The following is a 24485-nucleotide window of genomic DNA, read 5'->3' as shown; positions in this document are numbered from 1 at the left end:
TTTAATCAAAATGTTTAATGTGTGTAATTCATAATTTAAATAATTTAAATGAAAGTAACCTTGAAGGAACAATGTAGATTACAAATTTGCCTAAAAGAAAAGAAAAAACATAACATATGGTGGAATAATTAAAAGGTGTAGTTATTTTTAGTGGATAACTACCTATGTTGTTTTGTTGTTGCTTTAAATACACAAGATTATCTATTCATTTAAAATATTATAACTTTTAAATATATTTAAGAATAAAAAAAAATACATATACTTGAAAAAGGAAAAATTTCAATATATATTATTATAGAAATGTTGTGATTTTATATGTTTATATGATATAAATATATTCATTCTCAAAAGAACACCTTCTTCAAAGTAAAAAATATTTGTTATAAAATAAATAAATTGCAGCACCATAAATTTAACTTAATTGTTAAAGTTAATATGATATGATAAGAAAGTAAAATAGAATAGATAAGAATATAATAAGATAAAAATATGATGGTTTAGATAACATAAATATATATATATATATATATATATATATATCATTCACATTATTATTAAATAATATTACAAATAGATATCTCTTTTAGTAGGGATTTAAAAATATATACATATACCAAAATAAAATATCAAAAGAAAAAGATAAAGTACACTTACTCAATGTGAAGTTCTATCACTTGCAACATCATATGTTTTCATGTAACACACAATCATTACATATTTTTAAACAAAGTCGGGTAAGCTAGAGATTTTTAAAATATTTTCAATATAATTTCATATTTCAGGAAATACAATTACAAACATATGAATCATCGCACTTCATCCATTACACTATGCTAAACAATCAAATGTGTCTGCAAATAACTCATATTCAATACTACTCATGTCAGAAATCCACTAACATACATACATGGACATTTGAATGTACATCCAAATATTGATTTAGACTAAGAGATTTGCACCTGACATACTACTCTTGTTGTGATATCTCTCCACATTGCTACATGAGCATATGAATCAAATCACCTATATGACATGATTAATCCATATGGCCTTCCAGATCAATTATTTTTCAAATCACAAACTCAATTATATAACCCTCCTTCGACTTTCACCACATGATAATCGTCATCTAGATGATTTCAATATACTAGTAGAGTCAAGATAACTCCTTTTAGACGAATTCCTAATCAATGCACATCTTAACAATCTCAAAACGATATTTTTTTTTCTTATGAAAATACTGTCTTGATCACATTTCTACACGATTCATATTTTATATCACACATCAATATACAATTTAATCACACAAAAATTTGGATTGTTAAAACAATTAGAAAATATATAAAAAATCACATAAAATCAATGTTTCAAATACATATAAAATTAAAATTTACATATAATTAAAGCAATAAACAACCTTTTAAAAATAAAATTTTTATTTTTATTTTTTTAGCTTGAGCTAAAATGGCTTGTGCATGAAAGAAAATTGCTTCGCTCGAGCGAAAATAAGGCCGAGACTAGGTCTAGGTTCAATTGCAATACAATTTTCGCTTGAGAAAAAGATTCCTTCGCTTGAGCTAAAATCTTTTACTTAAACAAAAATATCATAATTTTGTCTCTTTCAGCCAGTCAACAAAATCCTAAAACAATTTTTAATTTTTTTACTCATCATCAATATGAAATTTTACAATTTTATAACCAAAAGACTTGTATGGTTTTAAAGTGCTCAAATATAACATGTATTCTCATTGAAATCACAATTCAATAAATAATTCCAAGAAATTAAACTTCAAAATTCAACTCAATCAATCACAAACAATGAACTACTTTTCCAATTGGTTAAACTTCAAACAATTTTTATCAATCAACATCTATTTCACTCATCAAACAAAGCTTACAAGAGAAATTTGGAACTTGTAACCACGTCATCTTTACATCCAAACCCTCTAACCTTGAGTTCTACGATAAAACTAACTTCTTTGACTTGATTAGAAGTATGACTACTCACAAAAAGCTCGAACTTCAAAAGAAAGCAGAGATAACCTAACTTGCACCACAAAATTCTGATCAATGTCTGGACATATCAGTAAGATCCTAAACTAATATAGACTAATTCTAAAGTCACAAAAACCACATGCAAAACACGTTTAAGGAGGTACACATGAAAACTCAAAATTAACTTAAAGAAAAAAGGAGCAGAAAAGAACTTACACTAATCAAAGTTCTAATCGACAACTTTACTCTACTTTAGTCAGTTTGATAGTCAATCTCATGAAGGATGGACTTGGATTTTTAGAAAGAAAGCAGAGGAGGAAAGAAAAAGACTTTCTAATACATTTGAGGTTTAAAAATGAAACTCAATTTTTTTTTTTTTTATCAACAATGAATAAATAAAATTAAAGGGGATACTTCAGGGGTATCCCAACCCATATACAAAACCAGAAGTGGACTAAATCATCCACAAACGAAATTCTCCTTTATGGTTGGGGCAGACCAACCTTAAAGTGAGAAAACCATACCCAACAAAAAATAACCAACATCGACGACCACCGACTACACATATGGAGAACGCCGTTTCATCGATCGGCGATCATGTTGACAGAACGCCGCTTCATCACCCGGCGATCATGTTGACCTTTGCATACCTACGGCGACCACCGACTACACACATGGAGATCGCCGTTTCATCGACCGACGATCATGTTGACCTTGTATAACTTCAGCAACCTCCGACTACACACAACCGACGATCATGTTGACCTTTGCATATCTACGGCGACCACCGACTACACATATGGAGAACGCCGCTTCATCGATCGGCGATCATGTTGACAGAACGCCGCTTCATCAATCAGCGATCATGTTGACTTTTGCATGCCTACGGCGACCACCGACTACACATATGGATAACCCCGCTTCATCGATCGGCGATCATGTTGACAGAACGTCGCTTCATCAATCGGCGATCATGTTGACTTTTGCATACCTACGGCGACCACCGACTACACACATGGAGATCGACCGGCGATCAAGTTGACCTTGTATAGCTTCAGCAACCTCCGACTACACACATATGGAGAACGCCGCTTCTACGATCGACGATCATGTTGACCTATGGAGAATGCCGCTTCATCAACCGGCGATCATGATAGCCATACAAAAAACCATTCCCAAAGTGCTACAGCTGCATTCTTTACCAGCATTGGCATGTGAGACTCTCCTCTGCCCCATCAAGAAACAACAATCTACCGACCTTATATCAGCTTTTCTTCACCCTCAGATTGCGGGTCCTTTCCCTTCCAGCGCTGAACCAGGGTACTTTCCTCTCCATAGTTCATCCTTCTAGTTCTGCTTCACAATGATGTCTGCCCTTTGTAGCTCCCCTTTTTACAGCCCTGGTCATTGTGGCTTATTACCTAGCCCCTTAGCCTCACTGCTATACAGACCATACTTATTTCACACTCTTTATGCAGATAACCGGGTTAATGGTCCAATCTGCAAAAGAGTAGTTAAATGACTTGGTCCTATGTTTTAGCCAAGACCAGGATTTAAGCTGCGCCATCTGAATCACCTCCTCTACATCCACAACTCCTTGATTGTACAAAATGGAATTTCTTTGGTCCCAAATACCTCTTATAACATCTGGCCATATACCTGTCCAGACCAGTTTCTGTTTTCCACTGGCCTGAGTACAGAGAAAACTCTCAAAATGGGGTTTAATCTCGTTACTCTGCACTAAAACAATTCCCAACCACTTTTGGCAGAGGGACCAGGCACGCTGTGCAATCACACACTCAATGAAAAGATGTTGTGCTGACTCCTCCTCACTCCAGCACAGAACACAAGTTGTAGATTCCATCTGCGCACCTCTTCTCACAAGGGCCTCCCGTGTTGGAATTCTATCTATGAGTACTCTCCACGCTGTGAACAGCACATTAGGGAATGCTGAGGCTTTCCAAAGGAGGTCAAAACTTACATGTGGAATCCCTCTTAAATGCTTGGCTAGGCAAGTGTACGCTGAACTCACCGTGTACCTCTCTAGCTCCTCATCACCCCATACTTGGGTGTCACTTATATATCTCTTCACAGCAGACCCCGAAACTCTTTCAAGTAGACTTCTCTCCATCTCGGCTTTCCACTCGAATTTCTCCCTCCTCCATTGCAGCCTCCATTGCCATTTCGAACCCTCCCACCCTCCAGCTTCCTCAACTTTCTGCTCCTGATCCTCCTAAAAACTGATCTTATCTCCCCTTCCTAATTTCCATTGTAGCTCTTCTCTAAACCATCCATCTCCTCCTCCCTCCCTACAGATCTTCTTTATATCCCTCCACCACCATGATTGGTATTTCACTGGGATCCGTGTGTCGTCTATCTGTGGACCATACTTTGAGAGTAGTACCTCCTTCCATTTCCCTTTCTCTTGTGAAATAAGCCGCCATCTCCATTTTGCTACAAGGGCAAAGTTCAATTTTCTAATGTCCTTAATTCCCAGACCACCATCTTCTTTCTGTTTGCACACGTCTCCCCAACTCACCCATGAGATCGACTTTTTTTCTTTTCCAACCCCAAAGGAATTTCCTCTGAGTGCTGATTATGCTTTTGTAGACCGATTCTAGTGCTTTGTATACAGAAACTCAATTTTTCTATTCATATAAACTTTTTAATGCAATGATAAAATATTAAAGTATAATTTTAATTATACCACTTTTACTATAAAACTATTTTCTAAGTCCTTAGTAATAATTTTATGTAATTTTTTTTAATGATAGAATTAATATAATATAAAATTCATTTTTAATTTATATTTTTTAATAAAATATGAAAATCATAAAAAACGTATAATTTTAACTAAATGACAAGTAGCTATACTTTATTTATGTAGCTACTTTTTATATTACAAAATATATATGATTTTAAAATTATAATTAATATTTTAAAATATTAAAATAAATATTTAATTTTAATATTTTAATAAATAAAATTTTAATACTGATTAGTTTTAAATATATGGGGTCCGTTTAAAATATTATTGATAATTTTTTTTTGAATGCATATGTTTTTATCATACTTAATTGTGTTGTGATAATAATAATAAAATACATCTCAAAAGTAAAAAGAGAAAGTCTTAAGAATATATAGTGGTGAGACAATTCATTTTTTATATTAAATATAGATAGTTTTACTTTTTATTTTAAATTTATTATAGTTGAAAACTGTTGTTAATGATATGTGGCGGAATTCACCATAAATTATTCACTATGTGAATAATCACATTTTTACAATAATTTTGAATTTATATGGACGAAAATACAAAGCATGGTCACGTTTGTGTGTTGATATTTTTTGAAAAGATTATAAAAAAAAATAAAATTTTAAGGTATATTTTGAATTATTTATTTATTCTATTCAATATAAGAGATATTAAAAATAAAAATTGAATGAAATGAAATTATTTGCTTTATATGTGAGAAAAAGTAATGCTTGGATATCTACTGTGGAGGCCACTTCCTTCATGGTTGCCTAATAATCATGTTTTGCTTTGGTTTTTGACATGATAATTAGGTATTAACACCTCAGCTTTTTTGTTTCTTCTTCTCACAAAATTTTCCACTCTTCATTTCTTTTCACTCAAAATTAAAACAAAAACATCTCCTACCGTTAACACAAACACAACCGTTAACACAAACACAAGTTTGTCCTAAAGTTAACACAAACTTATTTGTTGATAAGCAGTTAACTAAGAGTCATGAAATAGAAACCAATTTTTAGAGATAAAAAATAATTAATTACTATAGTGATTAAACTAAAGACAGAGACTAATTTTTTTTTGTTTTTAAATTAGTTTCTATTATTGTTAAATGGTTTCTAAATTAGTATCTAATTAGCAACCAATGTTTTTGCTACCAAATTTAGAAACTAAATAATTGGTAGTTAAAACCTTGGTAGCTAATTAGATACCAATTTAGAAACCATTTAACAATAATAGAAATTAATTTTGAAACCAATTTTTTTTAGTTTCTAAAATAGTCTCTAATTTAGTTACTATAACAATTAATTATTTTTTGTCTCTAAAATTGGTTTCTATTTCATGTTTTTCTTGTAGTGATTGTTCCATATTTCTAAAAAAACAATTGATGTTATTTCAAGCCATCATTTATAAGACAATCTTATTATTGTAATCTAAAATTTTTACTTGAAGTTTGTTTTGACAAGCAACTACTATGTTGAGCATATTCTTAACAAACAAATGCTAATAAGATTGTAAAATTGTTGCTCCCTTGAACCTAAAATTTTATGACAATCATGTATGTTTTCTTTCACTTTCTTGTGACATGGTTAAGATGTTTCATATTGTTGAGCCTTTGAAAACCGTGACATGATTTTGTAGTTGTGATTGTCTGAAATCAGATTACAAATAATACTCACATAATAACTTAGGGTAAGATTATGATATTCTTTAACCTAACAATATAATTACATGGAAGAAAAACAATGCCTAGAAAAAGTTAAAACAAATATTAGAATAGAGCCCTCTACTTTGAGTGTTATATTTGTACTCTATAAGGTTATATATATATATATATATATATATATATATATTGTATATAATTAAAAAATTCACATCTTTTGTGTTTCTTTTGAAAGTGAGGTGTGCCACACAACACCCTTTAAAATATAATTTAAAAGGGTTTATTTGGTGACCCTACTTTTTGTCAAATCAAAGTAAGTATGAATGAGAGAAGGTTTTTCCAACATTGTGGTGTGTTGAGATGACACTATGCTTAGCTTGATTTTGCTTTTCAATTTTAAATTTTCAAAGCAGCAAGCAAAAGCCAGCAGAGTCATTAATGGCAATGGAGAATTTCTCCCACTAGACAACAATAATCCAAAAGGAGTCTTTGATGGCATGATGATGTATGTTTTCATCACACAACCACAAACATTATTTATCAAATTTTTTAGTTATTATAAATAAATTTATTGTTATTATTTATTATTATTATTTTCTATAATGAATTTCCTTCATTCTCACAAAAAAATCATTAAATAATAATTAAATTTAAAATTAAAAAAATAATTAATTATTATATTGATTAAGTTAGATATTATTGTAGAAACTAAAAAATTACTACCATTTAAATTGATTTTATTATTAATAAAAATTTATAAAATAATTTTTAAATTGGTATTTAACCATTTGTTATCAAAATTTTAACTAATAATATTTTAAATTTTAAACCAGTAAAGATTAATAGAGACTAATTTAGAATATAAAGTAATTAATAATTAAAATCTTGGTAACAAATGATTAGATACCAATTAAAAAATTATTTTATAAATTTTTATTAATAATAGAAACTATTTTAAATATCAATAATTTTTTTAATTTATAAAATTATTTTAATAAATATAATAACTAATTATTTTAATTTTTAAAATTAAATTTTATTTAATTATTTTCTTGCCTAATTAAAAATTAACTATATTTAAGTCTTGATTGAAACTCTTGCTAATTTGATAAGTCTTTAGACTTTTAAAAGGAAATGCAGGTTACCAACCACATGGATCCAATAATGCAAAGTGTGTAATCACTGCATAAACTTATTAGATTAATTTATGATTTATAATAAATACATTTATAAATTTAATAATGTTTAGATGTGCCAAATCCATAATATTTTTAAATTTTGAAATACTTGTATCAATTATACTGTAGTTAGGATATCATTGAAATTATATGATATTTAGTTTGTTTGTATCTCATCAATATTTAGTTTGGTTATACTTCATAAATATATGGTGTTTTTCAAATAGTTTTTTTTATTATATGTATTAATGGAAATACATACGATCTCATATAGATGTATTTATGTTTTTATTATATTATAATAATATAATTTTAAAAAAAACATGTTATTTTGTGGAAAACTATATATGCTAATTATTTTTAGGTGAAGAAATTATGTTATTATATTTTTTTAGAAATATTTTACAATTATTTATAAAGAAATTTTATTTATTTATTATAAACATCAAAAGTAATTAAAAATGTACATCTCCTCCATTTAACAGTGCTAATTACACGATTTCTTAAAGTAGTTTGAATTTTCTTAAAGAAAGTTTTAGATAAACATAAATATTACACGATTTCTTTAGTTTATGATAAGTATTTTTTTTTCCATTTTATAACACAGGTAGTCATATCACCAGTTTAATTATTCAATGAATTAAATATTTTCATTCAAACAAATTCTTAATCATATATTTACTTTATAAATTTTATATTTATTAAAATATACACATGTAATTTGTAAGGTATAAAATGTTGTTACATTTACACTTTAAAATATACACATGTAATTTGTAAGGTATTAAAATATATATATATATATTTCACATTCTAAACAATTTAATTATATACTTTTCTTTTTATATTATAATCACATCATAATATAAACTATATAACAAAAGGATAAGTTACTCATTACAAAACTTTCACAATAAAAATATTATTTTATTAAATTCACATATTTCATAAAAACTTATAACATTCATACTAAATACATCTTAATTTACATAAATCAATTCAAATATGTATTTAATTTAGACTGGGCACAACTAATCAATTAAAAAATATGTTGTTATGAAACAACAATAAATACAGTGTAAAACTGTAATAAGATATCGTTCTAAACAATAATGACTACATGATAAACACATAAAAAGACATAATCTTAAATATTAATAAATATATGTTTGTAGAGTAGAAAATAATTTTGATTGTAAACTTTATAAATTAGAAATTTAATTTTCTTTTCTTTCATGAGTTAAAATAGGTGTAAATAGTAATTTGTAATTAGGCCTATTAAGCACAACAACATGACAAGTGTGAATGAAGTATGGGAAATGTGATTCAAGCATCGGAAGCTTGGATCAATATAAGCCATTTATCTAAATTAAATTTTAAATTTTAAAAGTAAATTTTTTATTTTAGAAAATGAGGTTGTTTAGATTAATGTAAATATAATGAAAAGTGAAGGAAAAATTTATGAAAATTTGTGAGTGATTTGATAGATATAATAATTTTTTAAATATTATAAAAAAATATATAATAAATAATTTACTTATATTATTATAAATTAATTTTAACTAAATAAAAGATAATATTTTTATAATTTGTTAATAATTTTAATTTTACTATTATTACTATTATTACTATTATTTAATTTTTATTTATTTTTATCATTATTATTTATAATTTTTTATTATATTTATTATTTCATAATTTATCATTAATATTTTTATTAATATCATTTTATATATTTATTAATATTTTAATAATTACTATTTATATTATATTATATAATTAATTATAATTATTTTATTATAATATAAATATGAATAAATTAATAATATAAAAATATAATATATATTTAATATAATAATTATAAAATAATATTAAATATATATTTTTAACCGTGATTCCTCCACAAATCTTTGCATATTTGTGAAGAAAGAAGTTTAAAGTTCTTTTCTCTTGTTTTCTGCATTTTATTAATTTTTTATTCTTTTATTTTTTACTTTATGCGCTTTTGTTTCCTTGTATAAATCCGTCTCTGGATCCAAACTCACCCTTAAATATTCTAAATTCTACATTTATATTAGAATGTGATTTAGAAGATTCTCTCAAGCTACAAATTGACATTTTTTTTCTTTTGTAAAAAAAACTTTTGGATATTGAATGAAAGTGAGAGTTTTCTATGGTTCTTTGAAGGGAGATAATTATCTTATTTTTTGAGTCTTAAGCTTATTTTTTTGGCAGAATTGTACACTTTTTGTATTTTATTTATCATTTTTTGTGTACTTAGAATTTTTGAGTACTTCTTTTTTCTACTCTTTTCTAACACTTTGAAGAACACAAATCCAGAATTTCAGAATTTTTCAGTGAGTAAATCAATTGCAATAAGGAAAAACAGTAAGCACGTTTTCAGAAAACAGAAGAATCCTAATAGGAATGAAAAACAGAATTAAGAACTACCAAAGACATAATGGAAAATGATGTATAAGAACTTGTATAGGTCTAGAATACAAGTATGAACTCAATTCTAAAACAGAAAATGCATAAAGGATCAAATATCAAACTCAGAAAATTATATGACACCAAATCAAGAAACAAAAAAATTCAATAAAAGTACTACAAGAAGTGATGACAATTATGGAAAAACATGACTAAGACAAAACTGGTAAGGATTCAAAAAGGAAAATACTTAAACATATGATAGGCAACATAAAGAAAACAGCAAGAAAACTCAAATAACCCTAAAACAAAAACGTAAATTGCAAGAAATTAAAGAGCTCTTGAAATTAAAGTGCAACACAACTCAAAAATTAAACAAGAACACACCTAAACTCTTGATACCACATGATATGATTCCAATAGCACACTTTGAATGATTCTTGACATTCTTAGGAATCATCTTGAGTTGGATATGAGATAGACACTTTAAGATAGAATTGGATCAAGGTTCTATGATCAAGAACTCACCAAGACTAGTACCAAAACCCAAACTCATATGGAAGTTTCATGTATTGTCAAATTGAACCGAACAAATTGATTGAAAAGGCAAAGGCACCGAACAAAAAGTGTAAGAACAGAATTGCACCGAACAATTAAGCAAGAAAAAGAAGAAGAAGCAAAGATGAACGGTATAAATTGAAATGAACCGAAGCAAAACACAATTGACTGAAAATGCCGAACTGAAAAATGCAAAGAAGCAAGCTAAGACATGAACATAACAAGAGAAGGAAGGAAGGAGAAGAGAAAGCTCATGAAGATGGAGGAATGGTTGGATGATCACGCCACTTTGAGGATGGAGACTCCAAGATGAGTGTGCAAGCCGCCACTTGAGGTAACCATATAACTCTCAAGATAAGACTAAGTGAGGAAGGCACAAAGCTCTCCAATTCTCTCAAAAATTGAGTATAGTTTCTCTAATCAAAATTCAGATTTGAAAAATACAAAGGCAGCACCTTAATTTATAGCCTAGAGGTGCTGAAATGCAAATCTAATTAAATTCAAAATTCCCCCAAATACATGAAAGTGGCGCCAAGCATGAGGAAGGTGTGACCTCTTCTCTCACTTTGACACCTCCCTATTACTCCTACACCTCTCTACTAACGCACACCCCCCCTAAGACTCCTAACTAAAGACTAAAAGATGCTTTAACAAAAGAGGTTTCTAATGTTTCCCTCTAAGCACATTCAAACAAAGAAATTACAAAAAGAGAAAATAAACGTCCATTAGCTCCTAAAGCCTTGAACATGCTCCTTGTAAGCCTTTGAGGTGGGCTTTGAACTCCATGAGCGTCCTCCATTTGAGCCTCAACCTCTTCTTGCTCTTGATGATTGGCCTCCATGTCCACTTGAGCTTGATCTCCATCACTTCTCTTGGAGCTTCTCCAAATAACGTGACATCTTCTACCAATTGCATAAGTTTTTCTCTTCTATCATTTTCTTTAATTTATTCTTATTGTCAAACTCATCTTACTCCTTTCTTGTTCATAATTTGTTATAGTTTTATTCTAAGTGTATCTTCATGATCTTCTCTTATAAACAAACTTTCACACTTTAATAATTTTATGGATTAAACTTGTTCAGTGACAAACTTTTAAGAATTTATATTATAACTTCTTCCTTTGTGTTCTTGTGCTTATTTGGTGTGTTCTTTTTTGTGTTTCACTCATATATGCAAACTTTCACACTTGCCTATTCATATGGATTAAATTTATGATCAATGGTGAACATATTTGAGATTCACGTTGTTTATTCTTAATTCATAAAATGTAAAAGAAAATTCAAGTTTCTTTTACTAGTTAAGCTAAAACACAACTAGACACTTGAATTTGGACAATGAAAGAGTTGCATTGTGACTATCAACTATAACTTTTGGCGTAATGGTAAGTGCTCAATCGAATAATTGGTATCATAGCCAATGTCACGAGTTTGATTCCCAGTGGGACAATTGTTTAGGGGAAGGTTGTTAGAAGTTGCACAATTGTCCTATGGTGTAGGTTAGGTGGGCTAAGTCACAATCAAAGAGTTTGATTCTTAGTAGGATAACTGATAAGGAGCATAATGTTGCAGGTGAAAAAAATTGTCCTGTGGTGGAGGCGAAGTGGGTCAAGTCACAATCGAATAATGGTGCTTGAACAATTATACTCTTAAGTAGAAAGATTGTGCCATGACTATCAATTATACGTTTGACTTAATGATAAACACTCGATCCAACACAAAGAGAAAAATAACAAGAAAAAATCATCTTATATTATTACGTTGTGCTCTTCTCCTTTCTCCAAGAGAGAGAAACCTTTATAAAAAATGTTACGTGACAATTATGAATTAGTTAGAAAGAAGCTTATAAGAGTAAAACAATTTTACAAACCCAATTAAAAATCATAAACATTGCTAAATGATTTAATCCAATAGACACTACTGATAATACTCATAAAAAACACATTCTATTAAATGATTTAAGCTATTTAGACTCTAGACATCTAATTTTTGAAAATAATTCAATACACAAATTCTATGATCGATAAAAAATAACTTTTCTTTTATTTTATTTTCCTAAAAAGAAACTCATAAAACATGAAATAATATAATACAATTAAAGGATAAGTAACCTAGCCAAACACATTAAAATAACAAAGAAAATACAGAATATCAATGAAGCACGATTCACGTTTCCTCCAATTACGTATAAAAGAAAACCCTTTGAAAGACAATGCATTATACCAAATAGAGATTAATTAGGTGCCTAATTTCCCAGGTCAACTATGGTAAATGTCTAGTAAGGAACAAGTTAAACAAAACATGAAATTTATGTAGAAAAATTTTGCATTTTTTTCTCATAGAGGTGCAAAATTAAGTTATCCATTGGTACTTACCTTTTCTTGAATTGAATATATACTTCAGAGTCGTATTGTTGTTAACCTTCAAGTAAATCACTAGAATCACCATTATCAACACTATCTTCATCAAAAGATAATTTCTTAGAAATTCTATTCTTTAAAGTATCTGACTCTGGTAAATCAGCTTCAGAAACTTCCAATGGCTGAACACCAACTGAATACTTCCATGTAATTTTTTTGGTTAACAATTAGATGAAATATTAACCATGGATCAAAATTGTTTAATTTTAGAAAACTGAAAGATATTTGCAGTTATAACTTTTTTACAGATAAAAAATTTTACATTTAAGAAATTATAGAGATTAAAAATGGATTTAAACATATTGTTAAATATAATGAGAGAAGAAAAATAAAAATAAAAATAATAACTTTTTATTTATTTATATTATATAAATAGAATCAAATACTATTACAACATATAATATTAAATAATGGGGTGATATAATACTCTAGTGAAAATGATAAATATTTAAGTATTAAAATATCTTCACGTGAAAAAGTTAATCATGTCACAGGAATAAATACTTATTCATAATTTTTATATTAATATAATTTCTATTTGTGATTATAGTAGTCATCACAATAGTTATTACTATTAACACCCCATCTAAGCATCACTATAGACTTAGAGAAAATTATTTATCTTGAAAATTTATAACATGTAAGAATATCTACACGAGAAGAAAAAAGTAGAATAGGTATTTGAATATCACTAAATAAACCAAGAGAAAAAGATTTATATCATTAATAATTGTTACAGATTAATCCAATAAAAAATATCTTGAATTCTAAATTTAAAATAGATATTTATTTGATATAAAAATATTAAAAGTATATGACTCAGAAGGACACATGCACGTGAATTTGTCACTTTTTAGACTCAATTTTTTTTGTGTAAATGCAAACTAATATTTATATCTAAGGGGAAAAGATGATGGTATCATAAAAGTAACTTTTTGTAATTAGTTTTTTATGCACGCAAACCTTTTGTATGAATTTATTTATTTTTATATAAATTTATCTAGTGTATATTTTAGTTGTATATTTATAATATTTCATAAATGTCCTGCAAAACCAGTGTCCTAAGTTTGACCTTTAACTGAAAAAACTGCTAGAAACACGTGAATGACACAAAAGTTTTTTATTTTTAAGATAAAAAAAAGTCAAATTATATTAAGTAGAATGGGTACGGTAGATTAATCTTAAAACTTTTAACAGACACATGTTTTATATTTTAATTATTACGTTTAATTTTTACTTAATTTAAAGTAGAAGAAGTGGAAACTGCAGTAATTTCAAAATGAATATTTGAATACATTTTTCTTTTGATGGGCTTTTAGTCCAAATGAGGGAAGCAATAAATGGGCTTTCAGTCCAACAAATGGCCTCATATCTCCATGGAGTGTTGAAAAAGAAAAAACTAAACTAACCATAGGTTAGATTTTTGAATTGTAGAATTTAAAAATATACGTAAAATTATATATTCTTAAATTTAAAAATATATTTTAAATTTTATAATAAAAAATTTAGTTTAAACTGTACAATTTAAAATATAATTTTATATTTCAAAATATGTTTTATATTTTCAGAGTAAAATATATTATCACATAGATTATACAATTTTAAAATATGTTTTCATGTTATATAATTTAAAATAATTTTTTTAAATTTTAAATTATACAACTTAAAATATATATTTAGATTTTTCTATGGTGCAAAAATAATCCATTAAAATGCTGAAAGAAAGAACCTAAGCTTCTTTGTTCATAGGCCTATGACATAGGTCATGGAAATATGTGGAGAGTTGACAAAAAAACAAGAAAAGAGAAATATGTGAATAAAAAAAAGAATATAAGAGAGAGAATCTATAAAAGTAAGGTTTAGAATAAGGTAAAACAGAGAAGAAGGTCTAAAAGTCAAAAAATTGAAATGCATAAAGGCTATTTGGCAGAACCATCTTCCTCTTTATTGAATTCATTTCCACTCTGTTCCCAAAACCAGAGTTTGTTCTTTGGGATCAACATGCACCACCCATGGCTTTAATAAAAATCAATTAAAAAATATATACAAGATTTTTTATTAAATAAATTATTTCTATAATATGTCAGTCTAAAGTGTGTGTATTCATTAGACAACTTATTATGTTTAATTTCTGACTACATTTTATTTTTCCAAATTGTTAAAATAAAAAATTAAAACAACCATAGAAAATCATGAAATAGAAACTAATTTTTAAGTAACAAAAAATAATTAATTGTTATAGTAACTAAATTACATATCATTTTAGAGACTAAAATCTTTTTGGTTTTTAAATTAGTTTCTATTATTGTTAAATTATTTTTAAATTAGTATCTAATTAGCAACCAAGGTTTTTTCTACCAAATTTAGAAACTAAATAATTGGTAGTTAAAACCTTGGTGGCTAATTAGATACTAATTTAGAAACCATTTAACAATAATAGAAACTAATTTAAAAACCAATTTTTCTTTTAGTTTTTAAAATGATCTATAATTTAGTTACTATAACAACTAATTATTTTTTGTCTTTAAAATTGGTTTCTATTTCATGTTTTTCCTGTATGAAAAAATCTAAAAATCTTTAAAAAAACACTTAAAAGACCCAAAATAATGATAAAAAGAAACAAAAATAAATACTCTTTCAGAAACCAAATACAAATCCTGTAAATGTTTTAAGGAGTAAAAGTCAAGGAAATTAAATACAAAAACTTTTAATTTGCTGAGAGACTAAAATTATATTTTAGGAAAAAAGTCTTATTAAAAAATTTCAATCGAATATATTTTTTTTGTTATAGTAACTAATTTCAATTAATTACTACATTTTGGAGAGGATGCTTATAGTCCAGACAAATTAAATTGAAAATTTGCATTGCAAATAACCAAATGACCCTTTTCCCCAATTCAAAGTCAAGTAGATTATGAGTACTGTTTGACAAAATGAAGAAATATTTTGAAAACTGCACAATATGTTTAATCCATTTCAGTCACTAATCACTCCTACCACACATTTTAATCTCTGTGGGTGTAATAATTAACTGGTAATATCTATTTCACTTTTGTCTGAAGAATGAGAAAGGCTATAAAAAACATGTATATGAAATAAAAACCAATTTTTAGATACCAAAATAATTAGTTACAATATAAACTAAAATAGAGAACATTTTAGAAACTAAAAAAATTGATTTTTAAATTAGTTTCTATTATTTTTTATTATTGTTAAATAGTTTCTAAATTGGTATCTAATTAGCAACCAAGATTTTTGTTACCAAATTTAGAAACTAAATAATTGGTAGTTAAAACCTTAGTTTCTAATTAGATATCAATTTAAAAATTATTTAACAATAATAGAAAATAGTAGAAACTAATTTAGAAACCAAATTTATTTTTAGTTTCTAAAATGGTCTCTAATATAGTTACTATTGTAACTAATTATTTTGGTTTCTAAAAAATTGATTTTTATTTTATGATTTTGTTGTAGTGATATATGTTTTAATGGGATATAAACAAATGAATTTTATGAAAAGACAAATGATGAAAAGATTCCTTATAATTAATCATGTATCTCTTGAGAAGATTACTAGGAAAGAGTTAAATTTAAAGGTGATGAACAAGACATGTGTGCAAATAAACATTATTTAAAGAAGTGATTGACACCCTAATTTATGATTAATTTGTGAACATTCATTTTTAACTTTTTGCAAGAAAAGAAAGAGAAAGAAAAAGAAAAAGGAAGATTCCATAAAGATGAGCATGAGGTCTTGCTTGGTAACCCTAAACCCTATTATGTCCTTGATGATATAGAGTAAAGTTTGCAATGGAATTGAAGTTGAATTGTAGCAAAGTTTGGGCCCTCCACCTCACATTGATGGTTACACTGACCCCTTTGGTTCCCCATGCACCATTTCTTTGCATCATTCTTTCAAAAGCCTATCCAATTACTCAATCATCTAAACCCTTCATAGCCTCCACCTGTAAACCATATTCAAGAGAATGCCTCCATCCAACATATTTCTAGAAATCTATTTCTTTTCCTAAAAAAACTCACATTTTGACCATGGTATTTTTGTTTTTTTCCTATTTAAAGTAAATTGATGGAGGCATTAAGTGATTATTGTGTTTATGAAAGTTATAAGAAATGCTTTTTATCATAAAAAAATAATAAATATGGATATTTCACAACCCTGTTACAAAAAGACAGATTATGTATCTGTACAATCCGAACAAAACAATAAAGATCAACAAAGCTTATTATAACAATTATTTCAAAAAATCACCCACATCACCACCCACCCCCACAGAAATGAACATGTGAAGTTGTATGATTGACAACAAAAATCTTATCCATTAGATACATTAAATTCTAGCATTAGAAGTATATGAGAAAACTAAGAGAGATTTGTTCAGAGATTTACAATATCCAACAAGAGTTGTGATTGAGCATGATTCTTTAAATATATATTTTATTATACTTACTTTACTTGGTCCTTACTTCTTTTCGTATATCAACATCCAATCCAATGATGCTTCATTCTAAAGAACGAAAACAATATCAACAATATAGTTGTGCAACCAATAAGAAAGGTTTCTAATTCAACTTATACGAAAATAAGTATAATGTGGTGTGGTGTGATATTCTTAAATTTCCATTGAAATCTTGGTAATGAAAACTTCAATGAATTTTAAGATGGTGTGTGGTAAGAAATAAAGGGGAAAATGGTGATTTAAAAAAGTGGAAGAGAAGAGACTAAAAGAATGAGACTCATTATTTAAATTTTTTATGAAGAATGAAAATGAACAATATGGAACTTTGAAATTTGTCACTTAGTGTAACTATTAAAACCCTAAAAACTGACTTGATAAATTTGTTTTTTTTTTTAAAATTTTCTAAAGGGTTTTAATGGTTAAAAAAATGTGTGAACTTTTATTTTATTTTATGTTTCTCAGTGGTTAAAATCTGCGGCAAATGTTACTATGTTCCTTTCGGTGATTATGAAGAGCAAGAAAAAATATTTTAAAATAAATTTAATTATTTACAATACAATTCATTTATTTCTTTATACTATTTGTCTTCAATTTCATTTGGACTAAAAAAAACCCACTAATTCTACCACATTTCTCTCCTAATTTTCTCCACCCACTTTTTCTCCATGATTTAGAAGAAGTAACAAAGGAGATGCTTCTATAAGAGTATATTGGAGTAAACATATGATTGATAAATAACTGTTTTTAAGTATGGTGATATCTTAACATATTTGAGTAATTTTTTGAATTTTTTATAAAAATAAGTGTAATTTTATACATTAATTACTTAAATGGATAAAATTTTAAAAAAATAAAGTCATGTCAAATTGATACTGTGAAGATAATACATGGATAAAAATTTTAATGTTTTAATTTAAAGTAAGAGTTTATTAAGTAAACACTAGAATATTCATAACAAACCAAATTATAAGTGAAGTTTAAGAAGTAAATCTGGTGTAGGTGAAGGTGAAAAACTAGTAATTGGTTAATAATTTGAGCAAGTGTGAACTCATTTCAAAATATCACTCACTCTCTCTTAATTTAATTTAATTTTTAGCTTAAAAAGATGTGCGTGCGATTTTGCATGGTAAAAATTTTGTTGTTTGTCTCCATTCTGTCTCCAAACACTATGAAAATATATTAGATTAATATGATTTCCATAACTTTCCATGTTTGATCATTTGATTTGATTGAACACACATTTGGTTACGCATATCAAGGTCCTAATTATTGAATTAACAAGCTAAAGGTTCATCAAAACTGTAAAAAACCAAGGATTTGATTGTACGGAACCATTCTTGTGCCTCTCTTTTCTTGAGGGTTCTCAATTAATCCACCATTAACGGAACACACCTTAACACTAATTATGTCACATCATCCATATTATAATCCATTTTCTAACTTTTGAGATCCCATTCCCCTAATCAACCACATTCCATTGCATGAACACCTTCATGTCACAAAGGGATAATTGCAAGCATCAATATTGTCTCTGCCTAAGCTAAGATACTTAGATTCCCCCGTGCAACTTTTAAATTTCAAAAACAATCTTATTATAAAATTAACAACAATTTCAAATCTTCTTTCAACATTTTCTACTTTTTAAATGAAAAAAAATATCAAGAACACTTTATATTTCTCGAATGTTAAGTATGTTTTTTACTACTTGAGAGTGAGAAAATATTACTGCATAAAATGAAAACAAGCCATGGAGTGAAAAAAGAAACACCCTTTGAGACAAAACCAACATGGGTCATGTGTACACATAAATGGGATTTCATGAATCATGCAGAACTTGACAGAGATAAATTATACCCATTTTTGTGTTTTAGTTCCATTCCTAATAAAAAATCAAGGCATTCAGGCAAAAGGGTTCCTTTGATAGTATGGTTGTTCCATCTCAAAGGTATAGAAGGTTGTTATTGCAGCATCTACAAAACTCTTGATCATAGTTACTCTGAACATGGTGAATATAAGTACGTAGTTCATATAAGTATGTAGTTATGACTCTGTAAATTATAAATTTAGGAATTTGATCATAAAGTCAGAAATTTGAGTGGTTGGATGAGAGAAGTAATGGAAGATATTCAAATGGATATGCTATGCAGGTACACTCAAATGAATCATTAACTTTATTCTCAATATTGTTTACTTTATTCTGTAAATGATTACTTTGGTTTAGAAGAATGAGATCCAAAATTAGTAGGATGCAGAAGCACGGCCTAAGATGATGGATTTGGTACAGGGGGACAGATGAAATGATTGTGGGAGAATTGGCAACTACATTCTTGAGTACATGTTAAACCTATAATCACGGTAAGAATATGGTGAAGCCAGTAATGGAGTGGATATAATTTTGTTTTGTTTTTGCAGTCTAAAACAAAGGTCCAAAAGGAAAAGACATTAGATAAAATTAGATAAGACAAGCCAACATTCCAATCTGTACACACAGAGAAAAAAGTATTGAAAGAAGTTGAAATGAAACCCGGAGGGAAACAGGGAAAATCTAATAGATTTTTCCTTTTGATGATAGCTTCTAACATGCTAGTTCAACATGAACCAACCAATTGAGAAGGATGAGAATATTATACACCATCAAAGAGGGCCATTGGAAATTGGTGCTCCTCTCTTGATGCTATCCATGTTGGTAGTTTCATAGACAGGTAGACCACTTGAATAGTATCCCAAGTCATAGTTTTGCAATTCAAACAGATCAGAGCTTGAATCACTTTCTGCACCATCATCAACCTCATTGAACTTCCTGATTTGAGTGATTTCCTTCTCCTCTGCCGAGCACTTGTCCACTGACATCCTATCTTTCTCAACTGACTCATGACTGCCCTTGTTCCTTTGTTTTTCTGATGATGATAATCCATTGCTGTGTTTGTGATTGTTGTGGCTGTGGCTGTGGCTGTTATCATCCATCAAAGTTGTTGGTTCCCTTTTTTTCTTCTCATCCCACAACAACTCATTTTGCAAAGTGGTTGTTGATCTTGCATGTCCATTGTTATACTTTGCAGACAAGGACTGTGCATGCTTGTGGTCTGAGAAGGTTCTGAATTCCTTGCAGCTCTTTGTTGGTGTTTGTACATAAGGAGGAGTTCTAAACCCTGAACTTAAGGAAGAGTATAAGGACTTTGAATCTGCAGTGCTGGAGCTTCTGAAATGGCCAATGCTGCTCCTCCTCCTCCTCCTCCCTCCAGGGCTCTCATCCTCATCTTTCATGGACTGAGAGCTGGATTTTGATTTCTTCTTCTTTGATGCTGATTGGCTGAAGAGAGAGTTCAAGAAGCTTGCAAGCCTTCCACCTGGGGAGCTAGGCTGCTTGTGTTTCTTCTCCTTCATGATTTGCTTCTCCATGCCATGGAATTGTTGGGGGAGCAAGCTTCTCATTGGCATGTCTAAGCTGATTCTGGCTCTGTGTGCATGGTGCCTTTCTTCTCTCATGATCTTCTGAGTGAAGGTGGAGGCAGTGTAGCCAACAACTTCACCGTATCCTGAGAAGTACCTTGCTGCCTCAAACACATCAAGCTCGCCAGAATCGTTCCTGCGGTGGAAGGACTTGTTGTGATTAATTTCTGGGTGGTCCATGAGGCCTGCTATGGACATGGTGCAAGTTTGAGAAGTTGGGGTGAAGTGTGGAATAATATGGATAGTAATATGTAAGAAGAAGGGGGGCTATATCAAGGATGCAAAGAGATGAAAGGGGTTTGGAATGATTGAGAGTAGTGGGAGGGTCAGTTTAGGATAATCAATAACTCTAGGCATAATTTTATATGATGAGGGAGTTTTGGAGGTTTTTGTGTGGTCCACAAGATGTGCATATGTGCATTTGCAATAAAGATGAGATTGGGGTGGTATAAGTGGGGAACAGTGCTTTTTATCCTCTCATGCTGTTAAAACCAGAGGTTTTTGTTAGGGATTGTGGGGAGCAAAGAGCTGTGTTTCCTTGGATTCTATATGCTTCTATGGATTTGAGTGGGAGTTGGGTGTGAAGTGGTTGTTGGCTATGGATATATATCCAATGGCCATGAACATGTGCATTATTCAATCTAACCTTCTTTGCTCATATACATCATTATACATACAGATGGACTATAATTATTATAGAGATCCCACCATCATTTTGAGGGCTTCAAAGTCACTCCATATTCCATAACAAATTAAAAGTAATTGCTTGCCAAGTAATTTCTTTTGACTAGGATAGATTTACTATGGCCCATTAATATCACACTGCCTCCTCTTTAAACTGTTTTTACAAGTCCTAGTAGTCCATCCATTAGGTGGGTGAGTAATATTTCAATTCCCAACCACTGGTAGGTTCCAACAGAGAAAACCTACACGGTAGCAGCATCATGTCAAAATAGTATTCAGATCAGACCATAAAAACCTTGTTGTCATGCAAACAAAACCTGAAAATTTTTACAAAAGTTTTCATCCTACTCATAAATAATACATAATACCATATCATATGGAAGGTGATATATGAAGAAGTCCCACCAAAGGTGCAAGCAAAGGATAATAAACAGTGGAGAGACCTTTTCCACTGCAAAAAAACTTTAAGAAACTGCATATGCATACTTAGTATTATCAACTTTAGTTTTCTTTCTAGGTACTGATGTTAGTCAATAGATGATTTGGCCCATCAAAGCCAATGCCCATTTCTTAGTGTCGGATTATAGTTGTCACCATAGTCTTTGTGTGTGGGCATGATCAAATGAGTACGTGTAGCACATGAACCAAAAGAGACACACCAACGGATATGAATTAAAGCCATATAATATATATGGACTAGCAAATATTGTTGTTGTACCTGTACGTATAAACGTTCACTTAGTCAAGGCACTCGAGGGAGATGACTGTGACAGTTCCATTAAGATCATCTAGTCTAGTCAATTTTTTTTCTACTTAGTTATCAATGTGGCAAGTTATAAGGGACCCCTTTCTTGTGTATCCACCACAATTGTGTATCCAACAAAAGTAATTTCATTTATTTTTTCATTTGACAGTATCACCATCAAGATAAGGAAAACTGTGCCACTTGTTATGACAGAGGCCTTGAATGCTGACCACTAGTTTGGAAGTAGAAGAAACACATTTTTGTCACACACACTTTCTGTTAAACGAAATCATGCCAAGGCTTGTCAGAAACCAGTGGTTATGGTTCTTGCAAGCACTAGATTTTGATAGACCAAGATAAACAACTATCCCCATCCTTGGCTAGTTTACTTTAGATTTGATCATTAGGGCCACCCCGGAGAACAAGACTCATAGAAAGGACACAAAATTAAAGCATAGAAAGCTATTAAACTTAACATCTACCAAAAATTTGTGTGCTTTGGATGCCCCTGGTTGCGGACATTTTGGAATGTGTTGGGTTATTTTCTTTGCCTTAAGCATTCAAAACATATGAGGCCAAGGTTATTATAGTTCGCAGATTTTGTTGCTCTATTATTGGAGAAGCTGAAAGCAAGGCCACAAAACACACTGGGAAAATCATACATGTTCAATTAACTAACTTGATTTATATGATTCAGTACCTCATATCTGAGATTTTATTTGTGGCCTACGTCAAATAAAAAACGTGAACATAATTGGAGAATGACCACATAAGTGGCCTGATCAGGTCATACGGATCAAATCCAACAATGCCAGTGGCAACAGTATAAGGGGGGTGTGGTGATGTTGCCACACTCTATTAGTATCATCTTCATCCTCATCTTGAACAGAAAAATATTTCTACAATCTTGGAAGATACACATGTTTGGTTGCTTTCTTTTAATATGCACCATTCATTCTTAAAGTGATCTTTAATGGACATGGTTGCCCCAAGAGTCTCTCATCTTTTATTGCTATGTGCCATGTTTGATTTCTGCTAACCTTTTCACCAAAGCACATTAGATGATCAATCATCATTGAAGAGGGGAGTTGTTGATGGGTTTGAGATTTATTGTAGACCCAGTGAAAGTCCCGCTTCAGATGTTATCAAGGCTTTTTCAAGACTTCCAACAGTGATCCAACAACACATTATATGAATTCCACTAGTTTTAGGCCCATCAAAGGCTTCAAGTGCCACACAATGGTCCATTTCATGACCCTACAAATAAGAACCTTGCTACTCAAGTTAGGGACAAGGTGGGGCCACAAAAACCTGAATTGCCCTTAAACTTTAGCCCAAACTGTAATTCCATCCTCATTGCTGGCATGTACTCTCAAATGGGATGCCCTCAATATGAACACCTCTTCAATAATAAGGGACTAATCAAGAGATAAAATAAGGAAGTGAGTGAGGTTTTCATATTTGGGAACAAGAGAATGTGCAGGGAACCTGAAACATAACAATCTGCAATAAATCTAAATCAGAGAGAATTGTATAATCAAAGGGGTGTCACACAGTTGGATTTTGCATGAATAATGAATGCTCTTAGACATAGTTTTTCTTTTCCAACTTTTGAGATGTGCAACACACGTGCCCACATTAAGCTTCATACATAGTGCCTTTTCACACTTGGTCTGTAACACTTTAGCTTTAGACTCATTATGCTGATAAAATATCTATTTTCTATCTCCAAAAAGTTCTGCAAAATATTTATAAGCTTGGCATGCCCTAATCCACATCTATGCTCTTATCTACTGTAGGCCATATGCCCTATGTTTCCCTTAACATCTTTCACAGGAAAATCTCAACTAAAAGCACCTCCCTTTATTCTTTCAGAAATATCATTTTTGTGTGTTATAAATCAGTTCAGCATAAAGAAGTTGCTTTTTTCTAGCGGAAGAGGTAAAAACTATCTCACCAAACCACATAAATCACAATAGCTTGAGATGGATATAAAAACTATTCAACAACTTAAACCAACAAATATCATACTACAAGAAAACCATGAAATAGAAACCAATTTTTAGAGACTAAAATAATTAGTTGTAATAATAACTAAATTAGAGACCATTTTAGAAACTAAAACAAAAATTGGTT

At 29.6% G+C, this 24485-nt stretch overlaps 2 protein-coding genes across 2 annotated transcripts; both read right to left on the bottom strand.

Moving 5' to 3' along the window:
• Nucleotides 1-3451: 3451 nt before the first annotated feature.
• LOC137808838 (uncharacterized) lies at nt 3452-4126 on the bottom strand. The gene has a single exon (XM_068610116.1). The coding sequence runs from the start codon at nt 4124-4126 to the stop codon at nt 3452-3454; it is 675 nt and encodes a 224-aa protein (XP_068466217.1).
• A 15769-nt stretch (nt 4127-19895) lies between these two features.
• LOC137806348 (protein BIG GRAIN 1-like E) lies at nt 19896-21549 on the bottom strand. The gene has a single exon (XM_068606397.1). The coding sequence runs from the start codon at nt 21116-21118 to the stop codon at nt 20105-20107; it is 1014 nt and encodes a 337-aa protein (XP_068462498.1). The 5' UTR covers nt 21119-21549; the 3' UTR covers nt 19896-20104.
• Between the last annotated feature and the right edge of the window lie 2936 nt (nt 21550-24485).

The sequence above is a fragment of the Phaseolus vulgaris genome, chromosome 3 (genome assembly GCF_000499845.2).
Source record: "Phaseolus vulgaris cultivar G19833 chromosome 3, P. vulgaris v2.0, whole genome shotgun sequence".
In the NCBI taxonomy this organism is placed as follows: Eukaryota; Viridiplantae; Streptophyta; class Magnoliopsida; order Fabales; family Fabaceae; genus Phaseolus; species Phaseolus vulgaris.
The sequence above is the reverse complement of the archived record's forward strand: the minus strand, read 5'-3'. Positions and strand labels throughout refer to the sequence as shown.

Excerpts from the sequence above, each read along its gene's own strand:
- LOC137808838 (XM_068610116.1), bottom strand. The coding sequence starts at position 4,126 with ATGGAGAGAAGTCTACTTGAAAGAGTTTCGGGGTCTGCTGTGAAGAGA.
- LOC137806348 (XM_068606397.1), bottom strand. The coding sequence starts at position 21,118 with ATGTCCATAGCAGGCCTCATGGACCACCCAGAAATTAATCACAACAAG.